Source organism: Heterodontus francisci, chromosome 34 (genome assembly GCF_036365525.1).
Source record: "Heterodontus francisci isolate sHetFra1 chromosome 34, sHetFra1.hap1, whole genome shotgun sequence".
Taxonomy (NCBI): Eukaryota; Metazoa; Chordata; class Chondrichthyes; order Heterodontiformes; family Heterodontidae; genus Heterodontus; species Heterodontus francisci.
In genome coordinates this window covers 13,792,493-13,812,984 of record NC_090404.1, presented here as the reverse complement: position 1 = coordinate 13,812,984, position 20,492 = coordinate 13,792,493, and the positions used below count along the sequence as shown (strand labels likewise).

The following is a 20,492-nucleotide window of genomic DNA, read 5'->3' as shown; positions in this document are numbered from 1 at the left end:
CGTTCTACAATATCATAAAATAGGATCCAAAACTAGTAAATTTATCTATATACTATATAGTTAATATTATTTCTAAATAAAGATATTTCTAATTATTTAGAATCATTTATTCAGTACTTCATGAAGTACTGGGGAAGATTTGAAAGACCCCCACACCCACACTGTAATGAAATGAGTGGGAAACGCAAAGTAAATTGAAATAGCTGGAATTGCCTTGAAACCGCTGCAGTTCTTTCAATATTCCAACAGAGTTGTCTGTTTCATTTAAGATGAGAGCCTTTTTGTTACTGATTCGCACTTGCGTATTGCACTGTTTAAATTGTGCTGATTTGGATTCCTATGGTCTCATGGCCTGGGTACCAATGAGTTGAGAAATGCCCAGTTTGCGATGTGCTTCAGCGGCAAATAAAGCATTTATTCTTGTGATATTGTGTAACATGCCGCTAAGTCCTGACAAAAGGCGTTCCAGATATTGGTCTATCTACACAGTCGGACGCTATTAAAGTTAGCTGCAATGATTTGGGTGCTGGGGATAGCTTTGCTGATCGCTGTGTCAAATCTGATTCACTCGCTTCTCTTTGTCAAAAGCTGATCAGAATTTAATGTGTGTCCGTCAACTCACAAGCCAAACCGGAGTTCTTTCACAACTAATTTTCGAAGGGCTGTCATCAGGAATCACAGATTCAGGAACAGTTAAAGACTTGAAAGGGGATACATTTATATAGTGTGAGGGGTTGCCACACATGTCCTGTGAATGAGTGAGGAAATAAAGGGATAAAAAGAGAAAATGCTGGAAATGCTCAGCAGGTCTGGCAACATCTGTGGAGAGAGAAGCAAAGTTAATGTTTCAATTCTGTGACCTTTCATCAGAACTGGCAAAAGTTAGAAACGCAATGAGCCGACATTAACTCTGCTTCTCCAGGAATTTCTGTTTTTATTTCAGATGTCCAGCATCCGCAGTATTTTGCTTTTATTTTAGGAAATAAAGGGATTTAATTTACAGTCCACAATGTCGTTAATTATTTACAGGTTCTCAACTGCACTATTACAATTTAGTACCAAGTAACAGATTGAATTGGGCCCCATACGGCCAAATATCCATCCCATGATACATATACATAGTCCAGCTTAAATAATAATGACCCAGTAGAAAGATATGAGTCTATTCTGTTGGTGATGTGGAAGGCGGGACGTGGATCTAGTACGTCTCTCTCAGGGAATCAATAGGCGGTGCCTGTAACCTCACCCCCTTCTTCCGGGTATTTAAATGCCGGTCACTGGGATCGCAATACAACAGTCCGGGAGTGGGTTTGCTTAGTGAGTTCTTGCCAGAACCATTTTCCCCGAATTGCCAGAAGGATGAGGTCGGCGATTTCACTCAGCCTGTTGCTGGTTTTCTTATCCAGTGAGTAGGTTTTTTTATTTTCCGAGTCTCTCACTGTTACTGTCTCACTGTTAGTCTCTCTCTGGATTGTTACAGAGTTAGGAATCATTTCACCAGGATTAATCCTGTTTTTTAAAAAATATTTTCTACAGGTGTCCATTCCGATGTCGTGTTGACTCAGCCAGAGGCAGAGACCGGGAGTCTCGGAAGCTGCCTGAGACTGACCTGTAAAACCAGCGGGTTCGGTCTTGGAAGCTACAATATGTTCTGGGTCCGACAGTTCCCCGGGCAGGGGCTGGAGTGGTTGGTTTTCTATTATAGTTCATCCAGAAATGCTTACACCCCGGGGATTCAGGATCGATTTACTGCATCCAAAGACACTTCAAACAATATCTTCGCGTTGGACATCAGGAACCTGAAGAATGAAGACACCGCCATATATTTCTGTACAAGAGAGGCACAATAAAAGGAACCAGGGATGGACCCATACAAGAACAGATCAAGGGCGAATGCACCAAATTTCATCATAACCTGACGGTCAGTAATTGTATTAAATGCAATATTAATGGCAGTGTTCAGAATGAGACCATTTACCGCCACTTACAAAACTAACACAGTGACAATTCAATGGTGAAAATCTAAGACACTGACCGAAGTACTGATGAGTAATTTTGGCTGTGCTAATTTTTAATGTTAACAGTGCCAGCAATTGCAGATCTGGATAAGATACTTGGTTCAATGTGACCTGATACGTGGAGGGAATTACTTGGACTTGTGTTCACTTCCGATTGCATGGTGTGAACTTTTGGAAATATTCTAAACCAGATCAGAAGTGAATTTCGATTTGAATGTTGAGATGGGAGCACTGAACAGAGAGTGAGTGCAGTATTTGTGCAGGTTCGTGTCACTGTGGTACTAAAGTAGGGGGTGGATCGGTGGCGCAGCAGTATTTTGACTACTGGGGACAAGGGACCAGGGTGACGGTGACTGCAGGTAAGGAAAATTCACTCATTCAGTAACTTTCTTTCATATTTCTGTTTATTGGTTCACTGAAATGTTGGTTCAGTGGATTCTGTATTGAGATTTGTTGCAATGTTTCATGTCATTCTGCTGCAAAGCGATTGAAGAATTTAACAGTTTCTCCCACAAACGATGCTGTTGAGGGATTCAGCTAATGATTGATGTTATTTGATGTTTATTTGCTGATGAGACTGTGTGTCTGGGCTACTTTAAATACTTTACGTCTGTTAAACTGCTGGCCTTTCTGCAATGTTCAATCTTGATATCTAGTTGCTGTAGGTTTTCTGATTTAGCTCAATCAATATGTGTTTAAATATATTTGAAGTAAGATTGTAGGCAAAAAGCTTCAGCGGTCAAAAATAACCTCATGCTTTTTTTTTCCTGTTTTATTTGTGTGAATTAAGTTGTCATCTCTAATCTAATGATCTCGAACGCTCATCTATAATACAAAAATTTTGATGGAACTCAGAACTACACAAACAAAAGATTTGCAGCTGCGTTCGGATTTAAAATAATATAACTACACTTATTATAATGTCATGATATCTGCCAGTATCACTAAAATATGCTATAGTCTCAATATTGATCTATTAAATATGTTCCTTCTACGAACAATTCTGCTGCCATTATTTTATATATCTGGTAACTTCAGTAATTAATTCGTTCAGAGACAGGCGGGTTCGATGGATTCTATATTGAGATTTAATGTTTCACACTGTTACATTTGATTCTGCTGAACTTGTTTGGACAATTAAGCTGCTTCTCCATGAAACGTACTGAGGAGGAATTCAGCCCCTCAGTGATGTGATTTGATGTTTATCTGTTGTGGAGAGTCTGTGTCTGGGTTCCTTTGAATAGGTAAAATTGTGAAACGAGCGTTCCTGCATTGGTTAACCTCGGTGACATCAAGCGGCTGCGGGTTTTCTGATCGATTGTAGACATATGCATTTAAACCGCTTTAAAGAGGATTTCAGGCAGAAAACTAACAGTTTTCCGAAATAAACAAAAAACACTTATGGATATTTTAATGCATTTTTGTTTAAATGATAATTGCAGATTAAGTTGTTAAGCCATGATTTTAAGAAGCTCATTTAGTGCGTGAAAAGTTACTGCAATTACAAACTATACAGTTAACAAGTTCACAGATTGGAGAGTGAAGTTTGTGTAATTCAAACAATTATAATGCGGTAATATGTCCCAATACTAACCAAATATGCTTTAATATTAATATTGATTCATTAACCATTAATCGCCTTTCACAATTGGTTTGTGCCTTGCGCTCAATTAACGTGACCGGAATATGCTACACTCTGGAGACAATTGTTCATTCTACCTGAAATTATTTCAGGAAGAAGATACTGATTCCACCACTGTGTTCAGTTTGATGAGCGGTTTCAATTAATTTTTATATCCCAGACTAAAACTGATAAATGAACGTCGGTATTTGCTTATATCTCAAATAGGAGTTGTAAATTGCAGTTTGTCAATCTGATATATCTGTCCAGTTATTGCATTGTTCACGTGCAGCTGCATCATGTCATTCCTTCAATGTCATTTGTTGTAGGATAACGAGATAATTCTCACTAATTTAATATTAAACATTTTCCTGAGATGTCGAAGTCGATCAAAGAATTGTTTGGTTGATTATATTTAAATTGACGGAAGTTGCAGACTGCTTAAGACTGGAGACAGACAAATAAGACGTTGAAATTCAAGCAGATTCAATTAATTACAAATGGTTAATGTTAGTTGTGAATTCAATAACGACATCCTATCTGTCATAGCTGTGCTGCACACAGGATAGAATTATAGACGAAGAGCAGATTATATCTGAGTTTTCTGCTAAATTCTAATTAAATATTAAACTAAACAACAAAATCTCGACTCCATTTGCTCTTTAAGTTTCAGTGTCGCAGATTATCTGAATCAATTGTTCTCGTCTAATTTTACACTGATCATTTTAGAACTTATTTCAATAAATAACGTAATATATGTAATATTTAATAATTAATTTGCATGGATTGTGTGAATTACTGGACAAAAATACAAAACATTGCCTGTGTTATTAAATAGCAGCAGCACAGTTACTGATTGCAAACAGCACGGGTATTTTCATTTTTTATAAAGTTACTATTTACGACAATATTTGAACTCGCAAACAGGCGATGTTGCAGCCCATCAACAGTTAGTGAGATGTGACCCAGCCAGGCTTGGAACTATTTAAAATATTCCACTCCTGAATCCCCATTCATGTGAAATACTCGCTGAGAATCGACGGAGTCTTTAATCTATAAATGTGTTCAGAAACATGCAGATCTTACAAGTCCGTAGGTGAAAAATAGGGTAGAAGGTATAGTTTATTTTATATTATTGAAGTATATATATATATATATATATATATCAATGTTTTCATTTAATAATATGTTTATTATTTAATACTGATGAAATGTCATAATAAGTTAATTAAAACGCCCTTATTTCACAAAGTACCAGGCAGAGACCAGTCTAGAATTGATGTTAACTTATTTTACTTCAGTACAGTATAAATCATTTAACATGAATATTAAGTTAAAATATAATGACAGTGCTAATTCGTTAAACATAAGTGACCTCCCAAAATTGAGCAGTATACTGAGCAGGTTACAGTTCCTGCGAAATCTCAAAGGTTGGACAGAATTTTTTAATATTTTTAAAATGAATTTAGAAAACAATACGTTCCTTACTCAGCCGTGCTCAGTTTGATAAGGTATTGTCACAGATTTTAATGAACTAACTTAGTGTTTTTTCTTACTGATCTAACTGGTTGCATGTAATTATGAAATTATATCAAGCCAGTGGGTAATCAGTTTTCTCTGCAATTGTCTTCTGATTTGTTTAATTCTTACTCTGTTACAGACATCAAATTATCCTGAATTGTTATGCTTAATGCGTTAATTTTCAGGGAAACTAAATATTACACAGTTTTCAATATCACAGACAGGGAGAAATAGTTGGAAGTCGAATGGAATTTTGAAATGAATATCAGGTTAATTTCAAAGAATTTACATACTTGGAGTGGTCCCAATTGATAAATTAGAATCAAACAAATTGACAGATTAAACAGACCTATCTGCTGAGAGCCCAATTGTTGCACCGTTTGTGTCCTGTTTCTGTGCGCATGCTCACTGTATCGAGGGCAGGAGTCCTCTCCACTGGTGGTAAACCTTTTGGTTCGTTCTCCTAGATTGCAGGGAGCGCAGGTTGATCCACGGCATAGTGGCATAGTGGTTAGTACCGCAGCACCGCAGCTTCACCGCTCTAACAACCCGGGTTCAATGCCGCGTACTGCCTGTGCGGGGTTTGCAAGTTCTCCCCGTGACCGTGTGGGTTTTCACCGGGTGCTCTGGTTTCCTCCCACAGCAAAGGACTTACAGGTTGATATTTAAGTTGGCCATTATAAACTGCCCCTAGTAAAGGTAGGTGGTAGGGGAATATGGGATTAATGTAGGATTGGTATAAATGGGTGGTTGATGGTCGGCACAGACTTGGTGGGCCGAAGGGCTTGTTTCAGTGCTGTATCCCTAGATAAAATAAAATTTATTTTAGAAGCGTGTGTCAGTGAGAAATGTGAAAGTTTGACGTTACGTTTCACAAGGCACCTGGGGAATGACATCTGTAAGCCATTTTGTGACAATCATAAGTACACTTCAGAATCACGATAGGGGGAAGTAGAAGGAATTTTCGTCAGTTTGTAACCAGTAATGTATCTGATTTTGGAGTGTTTGATTGGGCAATGTAGAGGGAGCTTAATTCTATTTTAATCTGTCCTATAGCCAGCGACAGGAACCGAAATGTTGCACCATGGACATTTTACAAAATTATTAACTCAGCCACGGACATGACCACAATTAAGCTGTTTCTAAAGGGTATAGCCAATCTAATACCATTACTTTTGTTGACAATTAGAGCTAGCTACGCCATGTGACTGGAACCTTATCGGATAACCTCTGTGGGTTCACACTTTGTCAGGACTGCAAATTCATGCAAGAAAGTGTAAAACGCAAGGAGAGGATTGTTATTTTGGATATTGAGGTGAGACAGTAGAAAAATCAGCAATAGGAAGATGTACCATTTTTCACACTGCTATTTTCACAAGACAATTTAACCCATGATGGTCAATGTTTGTCCAACTTCTTCACCTCCTTGTAATATCTGTCTGAAGACAAGACAGCCAACAAAAGGACAGTGATCTCCAAATCAGGAGAATTTTGTAGGTTGGAGCAGATAGTACTTCAGAAGAGTCATGTAAAACAAAAAAAAAACAGAGTGGGACAGAAAAGGACAGAGAGATAAACGGTAGGTAGCCAAGAATTTTTCATTCATCTTGACAGGCTGTTAAATTAGGTGCTGCATTCTAAAATACAGAAATAACAGCATCTTTCATGGGCAAAATGTAATTTACTCACCAAAGTTTGTGCTAAACACAATTAGAAATAAAGAGCGCCTTTCAGTTCCTCCAATAAAGTGATTCTCTTAAATTCAGTTATGTCTAAATCTCAGTCTATCATTGTTAATTCCGATTCAACTCTGACAAGATAATTAACAAAATGTTGAGCGGTTGTTACTATATGTATTATTCAATTACAAAATGTTTTGTCACTATCTCTAAGCCTGTACTCCAGAGTAACCAATTTATGTCCAAGACAGATCTCTTACCTGTTAGAAAATGTGCAGTTTTAATGCAATTTAATTATATGATGCACACAACTGTTAACTGACATTGGCCATTCAGGTTACCTGGCCTCAAACCTGATAGTAAATATTGAACGCAACAGTTATTGATCTTTGGCATACTTGTAAAACGTGTCCTTTAATCCAATTCGCAGCAAAAAATCAGTTAATAATTGTTTCTAAAATGGGTATTGAAATATAATAAATGTTTACTACGTCTTCCCCAACAGTTTTTAAAACTGCAAATTCAGCAGGAATTTTGTCACGGAATCGTAGACAGTTCATCATGTATTAAGGTTTATTAAAGCTTCCTGTTACATTGCATTTACTAACTATTGTATATGGGTCAGCAGCATCCTGTTTTTTTGTCAATGTCACTCATCCCCATTAATCAAACTCTTATATTCATGAGGATCTTACAATGCTGACTTCTGGAGATTCCTTGGATTTTCTTTCCTGTTTTTCCACTCAATACAAGTTCTGGAACAATGTGATTCCAAATGCACAGCAGTGGAATTTGGACAATTTTATAGAAGTATAAGTCCAGAAACTTTCAACATATCATTGAGTTTGTGTCCTAAGTGAAAGTATTGTGCACCAGGGCACAGAAATCGAGACATTCCTAAGTGAATTTTGCCCTTTTAAAACCTGTTACATAACACGAGCCTTTAAACTTCTGTTTTAAAATAATCTAGTTGCTATGTTATTTTAAAACACAAGGTTAAAGACTTGGAGCAGGGGTGTCCAACATTTTTACGTGGGGGTTAGGGGGCATATTACAGTTTTTGCCTTACATGGTAGGCCAGTGAGACAATTACAGAAAGATAAAGGCATTCAAAATGTATCTTACTATTAAACAAAACAACAAATGTGCATTTTTGTGAAGAATCTTTAAAAGAGAAGACTAAAGTATTGACTTATTTTCTCGTTACTATGTTGGACACTTATTTAGTGACATACCTGTCATTTTTCTTTGCTTGCACAAGTAATCAATGTCTGCTTGCACACTTGCAGCGATGTGGAGTATTCCAGGCAGATGTCCATCTGTGAGGAGAGATCTTGATCATTCTCTCTCCCTCTTCTCTTTCTGTCTGTCTTTCTGGCACTCCCTCTTTGTGTACCCTCCTCAGTGTTCCCAGCTGTATGTTGTCCACCTCTCTGTGTCGTCTCTGCTGTCTGTGTCTTCCCCCCTGTCTGTGTCGTCACTCCCCCTCTCTGTGTCATCACCCTCTTTCTCCCGCTCTCTCGGTCCTATCTCTTTTTCTTTCCCTCTCTCTTTCGCTATTTCTCTTCCCCCTCTCTCTTCCCCCTCTCCATTTCCCGCTCTCTCAGTGCCCCTCTCTCTTGCTCTGCCTCTCTTTCTTTACCTTCTCTCTCTTTGTCCCCCTCTCGCTGTCCTCTCTCTCTCTCAGTTCCCTCTTCCCCTGTATCTGTGCCCCTCGCTCTCTCTGCTCCCGCTCTCTGCCCCCTCTCTGCTCTCTCTCTCTCTCTCTCTCTCTCTCTCTCACTGTTCCCTTATCTCTGCCCACCCCCTCACTCTCCGCCTCCCTCCCCTCTCTCTGTCTCCCTTCCCATCTCTGTCCCTCCCTCCCTCTCTGTCCCTCCCCACCCCTCTTTCTCAGCCTCCCTTCTCACATTCTTTCTCTCTGACCCTTGCTAAGAGCGGGAACAGCAGGTTCCGTACTTCAGTATTTTCATGGTTTGCTGACAGGCTTTAAAAAAAAAAATTGGAACCCGCTGGAAAACCACAAAAGCTGTCCGGATAGGTGCTGGGAGCAAAAGCAACGGTTTCCGAACGTCGGACAGAATAGCTTGCAATTAGACAGTTAACCTGCGATTAGTTGTCATTCACAATAAGCTTTAAGTCTTTGACAGTATCTGATTGACTTATTTGTATCAAATTCTTCAGATTTTTATTCAAAAAGTATTCGTTCATTATATCAAGCAATAAAATAGACCTGATAGAGTTATTCAAAACTATGAAGCTTTTCATTCCATTAAATCGGGAAGAACTAATTCTACTGAATCGTGTAAATCATAGAATCTTATAGCACAGAATGTGGCCATTCGGCCCTTCATGTTCTTGTCAGCACTGAACGAGCTCTCCAATGTAATCCAACATGCCAGCTCTTTCCTCACAACCATGCAGTTTAGACCCCTTCGAGTACGTGTCCAGTTGCCTTGGTCATTCCACTTGCTGTTCTAGAGAGGAATCATGGGCATAACAGTTTGAATAGTCCACTGTTGTGCTGTAAACGACTCTGTGGTTCGATGACAAACATCCTCTGTCTTCAACGAAACTTCCTTCCGTATCACAACACCGGCCCCTCCAAATTATTTTGCCAATGATTTAAAATCTCCGAGTTTTTGTTACAGACCCACTTGCAAGAGGAAACAGTGTATCCTTGCAGCTATGCAAAAACAGCCCATAATTTTGAATATACCTATTTGGGAACCACTTTATTTTTGCTGCGCTAAGGAGAAACATTCAGCTTGTATAATCTCTCTACATAACTAAACTCTCTCATTTCCAACATCATCCTGATAAATCTCATCTGCTCTCTCCCCAAGGCCTTGGCATCCTTCCTAAAGTGTGGTGCTCAGAATTATGTAAAAAATACTCCAGCCGAATAAATGATTTGTAAGGCTTTATCCTTAGTTTTTTATTCAATCATCCCCTTTACAAGACTTAGGATTCCATTCGCTTTCTCAACCACCTTATCAACGTAGCCAGCCGCCTTCAAACTATTATGAATATGCACCAGGGCCCCTCTACTTTTTCATCCACTTCAAAATAGTACCATTTTGATGATGTTGACGTGCAACATTATTGCTCCAAAAGTGCATCACTTCATATGTATCTGCATTAAATTTTATCTACTCTGTCTTTGCAAGTTTCGCCAGCCTGTCTATAGCCTCCTGAACCTTCTCACTATTCTGCTCACTAGTTGCTTTATATCATCATGGAATTCGAAAGTGTCCTCCTTGTACCCAAGTCCACGTCATCATACTTAGCAAAAAAAAAAGCAATGGTCCACATACCGACCCAAGGCGAAATCACAATGCTTGATTATTTCCAGTCAGAAAAGTATTAGTTCACCGTTACTCTCTGCCTCCTATAACTTAGCAAATACCTACCCAGGTTACTACCGATCCTTTAATACCATGCAGTTCTGTTTCCGAATAAGTCTCTTATGTGGCATGTTACCTAATCCCATTTGAATGTCCATATGTCCAATTACTGCGCCACCAACCTCTAACTTCTTTGTCACTTCAGACGGTAAACCAATATTTCAGTATCTGACCAATAAGCCTCAAGTATTTGAATTAACCAGAAGTGAGAGTTGAGGATGCCAGCAATAAGCACTGTAGGTATTTCTGTCCTTCAAGGAACCTACTGGCAGTAACTCGATTTATAAGGTTTCAGTCATGACAATATCAGGTATTTCTCAGAAGATACTTGCTTGTGCTTCAGATTATGGTCGGTGCAGACAGCAACAAGAAGTGTCGGTCACAACACAGTTAGCAACACCAGTTCTCACTGATGAGAGGTAGGACAAAACTTTGTGACATGAAATGGGCCGTTTAAAGAACATTATGTAATGTGTCCTCAGTACCTTGCTCTACGGCAGCGAGGCCTGGACAACGTATGCCAGCCAAGAGCGACGTCTCAATTCATTCCATCTTCGCTGCCTTCGGAGAATACTTGGCATCAGGTGGCAGGACTATATCTCCAACACAGAAGTCCTTGAAGCGGCCAACATCCCCAGCTTATACACACTACTGAGTCAGCGGCGCTTGAGATGGCTTGGCCATGTGAGCCGCATGGAAGATGGCAGGATCCCCAAAGACACATTGTACAGCGAGCTCGCCACTGGTATCAGACCCACTGGCCGTCCGTGTCTCCGTTATAAAGACGTCTGCAAACGCGACATGAAATCGTGTGACATTGATCACAAGTCGTGGGAGTCAGTTGCCAGCATTCGCCAGAGCTGGCGGGCAGCCATAAAGACAGGGCTAAATTGTGGCGAGTCGAAGAGACTTAGTAGTTGGCAGGAAAAAAGACAGAGGCGCAAGGGGAGAGCCAACTGTGCAACAGCCCCAACAAACAAATTTCTCTGCAGCACCTGTGGAAGAGCCTGTTACTCCAGAATTGGCCTTTATAGCCACTCCAGGCGCTGCTTCACAAACCACTGACCACCTCCAGGCGCGTATCCATTGTCTCTCGAGATAAGGAGGCCCAAAAGATGTAATTTAACCAGTTTTGGGAATGTTATTTAATTCGGATTATTAATTGAGTTAGAGGGAGGAAGAATCTTATGAGAGATCCACTGGATTTAGCACAAATCACAATGCATTGAAGGGCATCACTCTTCCTCGAGTACTGAGAAGGAAAGAAATCCTAGAGAGAATGCCGATTCATCTAAAGCTTTAATTCCAGAGCAGATTGTGTAAAAATACCAAATGAACCCCGAACGTTAAAGTTATTCAGTCCATTTTAAGGGGATTTCGGCTGTATATTGTAATCGTCCTTTATTGTCTTGGGAACAAAGAAGATTAGCATGAGATTTGATCGAGGAGTTAGGAATTATCAAGTGTTTTATAAAGTAATTTTGGAAACATATTTCCTCAATCCGGTGAGTTGGTAAATAGAAGACACTGATTTAAAATCAGCAGCAGAGGATAAAGCAAGAGGGTATGGATCACATTTTATGCACAATGTAGACTTCAATGCGTTGGAATTTGTGTTAGACCCAGTGAGGATGTCGCCTCTGATTCCTTCTCCCTCCAATCAATTAATAATCCGAATTAAATACCATTCCCAAAATTGGATCTGGAATGTTCCATCAAAAAGAATTCTGGAAGCGGAATTCAAATTATCTCGATGTCATTAAGTTTTTTTAAAAGAAGATTGGTAATTGGAAGCTGGACGGAGTTGCAATCTTACAGAAATGTGATGGATCGAATGGCCTCCGACTATGCTGTAAAGTTCTATTATTTTATGACTCTGTGCCATGCTTTATGAACATGCTGGTGTTAAAGAGAGCAGTAGGAGTTGTATGATTAGGAGAATTAATCCCACCGCAATTCAAAGGTGTATCCTGTGAATATAATAAAAAACTTGCATCTATGCAGCGTCTTTAAAGTAGTAAAACTACCCAAGATGATTCCTAGGACTTTAGCTAGACAAAATCTGACATTGAGACACATGAGGCGATTACAGGACCGTTGGTCAAAAGGTATGTTTTAAGTCAGTGTCTAAAAAGGAGAGATGGCTAACCTTTGAAATCAGGGCGTGATCCAATTGTGCGCAGATCATAAGACACTGATAGCAAAAGGATGGAGGGGGAATTCAGTGGACGGAGTGTGGAAGAATCTAGTAGACATAAGAAATAGGAGCAGAAGTCTGCTCCACTATTCAACTAGGCCATGGCTGATCTTATACCTCAATGCCATTTTCCTGCACGAACCGCATATCCCTTTATATCTTTAATATCTAGAAATCTATCGATCTGTGCCTTGAATATATTCAATGACAGAACCTCCACAACCATCAAGGGTAGAGAATTCCAAGGGTTCACCAGACTGAGTGAAGACAGTCCTCCTCTACTCAGTCCTAAATAGCCTGCCTCTTATTCTGAGGCTTTATCCCTGCTTCTAGACACCCCAACCAGGGGAAACATCCTTCCTCCATCAACCCTATCGAGACCTGTCAGAATTTTGTATGCTTCAATGAGATCTCATCTCGTTCTTCTAAATCCTAGAGTAATATGAGTCCAGTGATCTTAATCTCCTCTCATAGGTCAATCCCACCCTCCCAGGAATTAGTCTGGTAAAGCTTTGTTGCACTCCTTCTATGGCGGGTATATCTTTTCTTAGGTAAGGAGAGCAAAATTGTACGCAATACTCCAGGTGCAGTCTCATCAAGTCGGTATACAATAGAAGCAAGTCTTCTTTAAGCCTGTACTCAAATCCTCTTGAATAAAATGTGCCAACATACCATTTGTCTTCCTAATTGCTTGCTGTACCTGCATTCTAGCTTTCAGTGAGCTGTGAACAAAGACACCCAGGTCCCTTTGGATATCAACACTTCCGAATCTCTCACCATTTAAAAAATACTCTGCATTTCTGTTTTTCCTACCAAAGTGGATAACTTCACATTTTTCCACATTATGTTCAATCTGCCATGTTTTTTTCACACCCACGTAGCCTGTCTAAATCCCTTAGAAGCATCTTTGCATTCTCCTCACAACTCACATCGGCACCTAGTTTTGTGTCATGCCCAAACTTGGAAATATTATATTTAATCCCCACATCCAAATCATTGAGATAGATTTTGAATAGCTGGTGCCCTAGCACAGATCCTTGCGGTACTCCACTAGTCACAGGCTCAGAATGACCCGTTTATTTTTGCTCTCTTTTCTATCCGGAAACCAATTCTCAATCCATTGCCAGTATATTACCCCCAATCCCAATGTGCTCCAACTTTGCTGACTAACCTCTTGTCTGAGACCTTTCAGAAAGCCTTCTGAAAATCCAAATACAGCACATTCACCCCCTATCTATCCCGCCAGTTACATCCTCGGAAATGTATAACAGGTTTGTCAAACATGATTTCCCTTTCACAAATCCAGGTGGACTCTGCCCAATCCTACCATTATTTTCTAAGTGTCCACGTATTACATCCTTTATAATAGCTTCTTGCATTTTCTCTGCTATTGCTTGGAACGCCATTCTCCCAAACTTTTGCTTTCCTGTGACTGAGGCTGAGATTGATTCCTGCACATTTCCATCGTCACTAAAATCGCAAAAAGACGCCAGAAAATTAACGTTGTCTCCTGTTGTGTCTATACGTCTGGATTTCATTTGACAATTGTTTTGAACCAGCTTGCCTGTAGAGTTCTTGGCAGAAGGAGCTGACCCATTACCATTAGCAGAGATTCGTTGGACAAAATAAACGATTGAAATGCATAAATGCACAATATGAATGGCCTAGCTTTGTGTTTATAGGGCACAATTTCAAAATTTTCCGATGACACAGAACTTGGAAGTATTATGAACTCTGAGGAGGATAGTGATAGACTTCAAGAGGACCTGGACAGGCTGGTGAAATTGGCGGACACGTGGCAGATGAAATTTAATGCAGAAAATTGTGAACTGATACATTTTGGTAGGAAGACCGACGAGAGGCAACAGAAAATGAAGGATAGAATACGAAACGGGGTGCAGGAGTGACCTGGGGGCAGGAGTGGCTGAGCAAATAATTAGTAAGTCAGGTGGGCTCCTGGGCTTCAGAAAGAGAGGCACAGACTAAAAAAGCATGGAAGCTATGGTGAACCTTTGTAAAACACTGGCTCGACCTCAGCTGGAGTATTTCGCCCAGCTTTGGGCACCACACTTTGGAAGGATGTGAAAGCATTAGAGCGGGTTTAGGAAAACATTATGGGAATATTTCAGTTACGTGGATTGGAGAAACTGGGCTGTTCTCTTTCGAGAAGAGGAAGTTGAGAGGGGATTTGGTGGAGGTGTCCAGAATCATGAGGGTTATAGGCAAAGTCAGATACAGGGAGAACCCGTTCTTATTGGCAAAAGTGTCTAGAAATGGAGGACATAGAGTTAGGGTGAATGGCAAAAGAAACAAAGGCAACAGGAGGTAAAATGTTTTATGCAGCAGGTTGATCTGGAATGTACTGTCTGATAATGTGATGGAGACAGATTCAATCGTGGCTTTCAAAAGGGAATTGTATAATTACCTAAATAGAAAAAAGATGCAGATCTATGGGGAAAACGGAAGGGAACGTGTCGAGCAGAGTTGCTCTTGTCGAGAGATGGCAGTGACACTAACTGCTGAATGACCTCCTTCTGTGCTCTAACCATTCTATGATTCTCTGAGTCCATGACTGAGCAGACGTTATACAATGCGAAACACAATTGCGGCTGAGGTAATTCAAAATGTTATGCCAGTTATTTGCTTCACAGTCAGTATAAGAGCCCTGGGTGACACTATACAGGAAACGTTACAACGTCTCGCGGAATCGTAGTCTAGTCATTGTCCTTCAAATAACAATGGTGTTTATGCAACAGGGAAGGGTTGAAATCTCAAAGGTGAATTATTCTGCTTGAGAGAGTGAAGGTTGAATACTGGTGTTTCGATTCTGAACTCGAAGCTTTGGTTAACTTTCGTTGCTTTTTCACAGTTGATTCCTCATACTCCGATCCAGTGATTACTCTGCCGCAACCATCAATATAATAGACTTCAACTATTTATTGAAAAAATCCTTTATTATCATGGGAACATAGATTAAAATGAAATCTGGTAGAGGTGTTTTGAATAATGAATGGTTTTATACAGAAATTCAGAAACCAATTTCCCCAGATCAGTGAGCTGGTCTCTAGAGAGCACTGATTTAAAATCGGCATCAAAAGAGTGAAGGAAAAGGGTATGAATCTACTTTTCTACACAGGGGGTTGTTAGGAAGTGGGATGTCCTTTCAGAAAGAGGGCTGCAAGCAAAATCCAAAATTGCTGGATAAAATGGAACGTTTGAAAAGAAGATTAGAAATTGGAAGCTCAGCAGGATTGCTGGAGTGACCGTTCACAGGCCCGATGGACCGAATGGCCTCCTTCTCTGCTGTAATTTCTATTATTTTATAATCCTGGGTCACGAACAACCCAAAGTAGCTCAAATGCTACTGTAGGTTTTTATGGGAAAATAATGAAATTACTTTGCCTGGTAGGCAAGTTTCAAGTTTTAGGCTAATGTTATGAGCACCCATTAAGATGGCACTTTTTAAGAGTAGACGCTTTTTTTGGTGGGGGGGGGGGGTGATGGGGGGTGGTCGGGGTAGGGGTGGAGGGCTAAGGGAATCCAGCAGTCAATTTGCAGAGAGCAAATTTCAAAAAACTGCAATTAATAAATGCCGAGTGTTCTATTTTTTGACAAGGAGCTGTTGGTTTAGAAATCAATACTGGGCGGAATACCAGGGAAACTCCACTTCCAGTTCAATCCAATGAAAGATACTTTATTGAAATGACGTGAAAAGGCTCTTACTTTTGTAATGTGACAGGTTCTGAAAGAGAGGTGTGTCCCTGACCACGTGACCGACAGCTGATAATCAACAAATGATGGAGCTGATAGAAGCTCAAATGCGGATGAAGGTGAAAACAGAAAATATTGAAATCAATTTCTAGCTGGAGTAAAATTCCGAGTTGTCTGGTTACTTAATAAGCATGAATCACAGAGTCTAACTTGTTCAATCTGCCATTCTTTCCCAGCGACACCGTCTCCCCCAACCCTTTACGGCCTATGCTCCTGTGAACAACCCAACACCGACGGCTCCGTGGTGTACGGTTGTTTGGCGATGGACTACATCCCCGATATCACCACCGTTTCCTGGAAGAAAGATAAAGAGCCGATCACCACTGGATTGACGACTTACCCGTCAGTGCTGAACAAGAAGGGAACCTACACCCTGATCAGCCAGTTAACCATCACCGAGTCAGAGGTGGGAAGCAGCAAAATCTACTGCGAGGTTCGACGCGGAGAGTCAGTCTGGATCAAGGAAATTCCAGGTAAGTGTTGTGGAAACTGTAAAAAACAGAAAAGCTGGAATGATCTTGTGTAGAGCTTTGGCTATACCACATTTCGAATACTGTGCACAGTTCTGAACCCTGGAAACTTCAGTTAGCATCTGCTTGACAGCAAAGAACCTGTTAAAATATAAGCACAGTTTGCATTAGTTATTAATTTCTTCTAGAAATAACTAATATGTTTTTCTTGAACATTGTAAAGGTGACATCGTCCATCCAACTGTTATCCTCACCCAGAGTTCCAGTGAAGAAATCACAAGCAGCAGATTTGCAACTGTCGTGTGTTCAATCATCGATTTCCATCCAGAGTCAATAACCGTGAGTTGGTTGAAGGATGGACAACCCATGGATTCGGGCTTCGTCACATCTCCCGTCTGTGATGTGAACGGGAACTTCTCGACGACCAGTCGGCTGACAGTCCCCGCTGGGGAATTTTTCACCAACACGGTCTATACCTGCCAGGTCTCCCATCAAGGGGTCACCCAAAGCCGAAACATCACCGGATCTCAGGGTAAGAGACACAATTCCAGGAAGCTCCAGATCATTCTATCTTCCGATGATAATCCAATTCAACAATTTATTGGAATTAGTACAAAGCACAGAATAATTTTCTAATTCGCCATCCTGTAGTTTTATGCTTCATTCGCTGAGGTGCTGATTAGGATTGCTCACGATTCAACATGTCATCACATCACCAAATAATTTTTCTTTCTGCTTTGATATCATATAGTGAGTGAGGTGGCTTTGATATCAGGTGTATCGTGAGTTGGCTGATCATATTCGGAGCAGAAATAGGTGGCTGGAACCTTCTACTGGTCACAAACTCGGGGTCAAGTGCCAGAAAGCGCATCTTCCTTATTTAGAAAACTGTGTTCAATTCTGGACTCTGGAGCTCAGGAGGAATCTATTGGCCTTGGGAGTGGTGCAACACAGATTGACGAGAACGATAACGGATTAAATTAATAGGATAGGTTTCACAGACCAAACTGGCACTCCTTTGAGTATCGAGGATTAAAGGGTGATATACTTGAGGTGTTTAAGATGTTTACTGGAATTGATGGAGTCGATGGAGAAAAATATTTCCTATGGTGGGGGACTGCAGAACAAGGGGGCATAACCTTCAAATTAGACCAAGATCATTGAGGGATGATATCAGGAAGGGGCTATTCACACAGTGGGTAGCGGAAATCCGGAATTCTCAACCTCAACTCGTTCTTGAAGTTTGGCATCAATTGAAAAGTTTAATGTTGAGATTGATAGATTGATGTTAGGCAAGGGTATTAAGGGGTACATATTGGTAGACAGTATTAAGATACAGATCAACCATTGTCTAATTGAATCGTGGAACAGTCTCGAGGGACTGAAGGGCCTACTCTCTTTTTTATGTTTGTATTACTGCTCTCTGGTCTGATCGCCTTCTGACTCCAGACTGACATATGGGGAGTTCCCACTCATGACAGATATTAGAAAACTGCCTTACACCGTTATTGAAAATTATTCTCCACCTCAAAAATATTCCTTGGAACTGCATTTCCCGACCTTTCATCTCTCCTCCGATTGGTTCTTACATATTTACATCTCCCCAAATATCGTGATAAGGCGCCAGAAAATTAATTTTGTTTCCTGTTGGGCCTAAAATTTGGAATTTCATTTGACACTCGTTTTCAGCCAGTGTGAGTTACATGGGAGGCAGCGCCATTATATTCAGCGGAGATATGATCCGGCGCAAGGATCGTTAGACGGGCGGAAATACGAACATACGAATTAGGAGCAGTCGTAGACCACTCGGCCCCTCAAGCCTACTCCACCAGGGATTTCAGGAAGAACGTTATTTAGTGCAGAACACAATTTCTCCCGCTATTATTCGATTTTTTACGCCGGGTACTTGCTTCAAAGCCCATTACAGGCTTCTTTGGGTGCAAATGCACAGTATATGTTATAGGATCTCCAGGAAGCTTTTTCAGGTTGTTGTCCTTCCAATAAACGATATTATTTAAGCAACAGCTTGAGGTTGATGTCTCAAAGGTGATTTATTCTCCAAGAGACAGTGAAGGCTGAATACTGGTGTCTGATTCTGAAGTTGAATCTTTGTTTGACTTTCATTTCTGCTTTACAGTTGCTTGCTCCTGCAATGATCCGGTAATTAAACTACTGCCACCATCAGTAGAACAGGTCTTACTGGAGGCGACGGTGACCTTAACCTGCGTCGTGTCTAATGCTCCTTATGGAGTCAATGTGTCCTGGACCCAAGAACAGAAGCCTTTGAAATCAGAGATTGCCGTCCAACCCGGAGAGGATGCCGACAGCGTGATCAGCACCGTAAACATCTCGACACAGGCCTGGCTGAGTGGGGATGAGTTCTACTGCGTGGTGAGCCATCAGGATCTGCCGACTCCTCTCAGAGATTCCATCCATAAGGAACATGGTGAGCGGTGAGGTTTAAGTAATAAGTGAGAGCTTGTGTCCATTTCTGGTGCTTGTGCAAGGGACAATTCGTTCCATTAAGTGCTCCAATGGATTTCTCTGATGATCTAATTATAATTCCACTAACGAAGCCCTCTGGAAGCATTGGTGATGCATTCAAGTGGAAGATAGACAAGTAGGTAAAGGTGAAAGGAATAGGAGATGAAGTGAGGTGGGTGGATGTTCATATTCAGCGTAAGCGCCAGCACAGACTAGTGGAACCTAATGACCTGTTCCTCTGCTACAAATTCTATGTGCTTTTCCAGTCGAACCCTTTAAGTACTCAGCGAGAAGGATTGCATTCGTCTCTGCTCGGGACAGAAATGCCTCAAGGGGAAAAGTAAAACCTTTAAATTTCAGTGCGAAGTACATTCCTCTCACATCTCCCCACCGGTTTCATTGTCTCTGGAATTCCCCTGTTTATTGAAATTTATTTTATTTTTTCTGCAGTTAGAGATCTGCGGGAACCGTCCGTGTCTGTCCTCCTGCCCCCGGCAGAAGAAGACTCCGCTCAGAGGTTCCTCTCCCTCACCTGCTTAGTGAGAGGTTTCTCCCCCCGAGAGATCTTCGTCAAGTGGACCGTCAATGACAAGTCGGTGAATCCGGGCAACTACAAGAACACCGAGGTGATGGCGGAGAACAGCAACAGCTCCTACTTCATCTACAGCCTGTTATCCATTGCAGCGGAGGAGTGGGCCAGCGGCGCTTCTTACTCCTGTGTGGTGGGACATGAAGCGATCCCCTTGAAGATCATCAACAGAACAGTCAATAAATCCAGCGGTAAACCGAGTTTTGTGAACATTTCCCTTGCACTGTTGGACACTGTCAATTCATGTCAATGAAAATCTCTCAATTACAGTTCAATTCTAAAAAAAAATAAAGATATTTTCTTCCAATTGCAATTTAAATACACACCCGCTCAATTAATTTTGCTTCTCACATGTGCTAATGGTAGATCTATTCATTTAAAGTAGGATATTTGCAGGTCTCGGGCCTAAGTCTTGTAAAACCAGTGTTCCAAGCTCAGATACACCACAGGTTAGCTACAGAGTAAAGCTGATTCATTACAGAATTCCGTAGAATAAATTCAACAACTTTCCTCACGCTGAAGGGAAATCTAAAGATTTCTCTTTTCTAACAAACTAACGCAGTGCATTTAGATAAAAGCAAAATAATGCAGATGCTGGAAATCTGAAATAAAAACAAGAAATACTGGAAATAGCCAGCAGGTCTGGCAGCATCTGTGGAGAGAGAAGCAGAGTTAACGTTTAAGGTCAGTGACCCTTCATCAGTGCATTTAGATCTCAGTGTTCCTGCTTCTCGT

At 40.8% G+C, this 20,492-nt stretch overlaps 1 gene segment (V, D, J or C); it reads left to right on the top strand.

Annotated features, from left to right (window-relative positions):
- The first annotated feature begins 1,304 nt into the window (after positions 1–1,304).
- LOC137349091 (Ig heavy chain C region, secreted form-like) lies at positions 1,305–20,060 on the top strand. The segment is given in 7 exon segments: positions 1,305–1,405; positions 1,537–1,842; positions 2,309–2,377; positions 16,391–16,687; positions 16,908–17,216; positions 18,822–19,130; positions 19,619–20,060. Coding segments are annotated over 7 exon segments (1,728 nt in total).
- Positions 20,061–20,492: the final 432 nt, after the last annotated feature.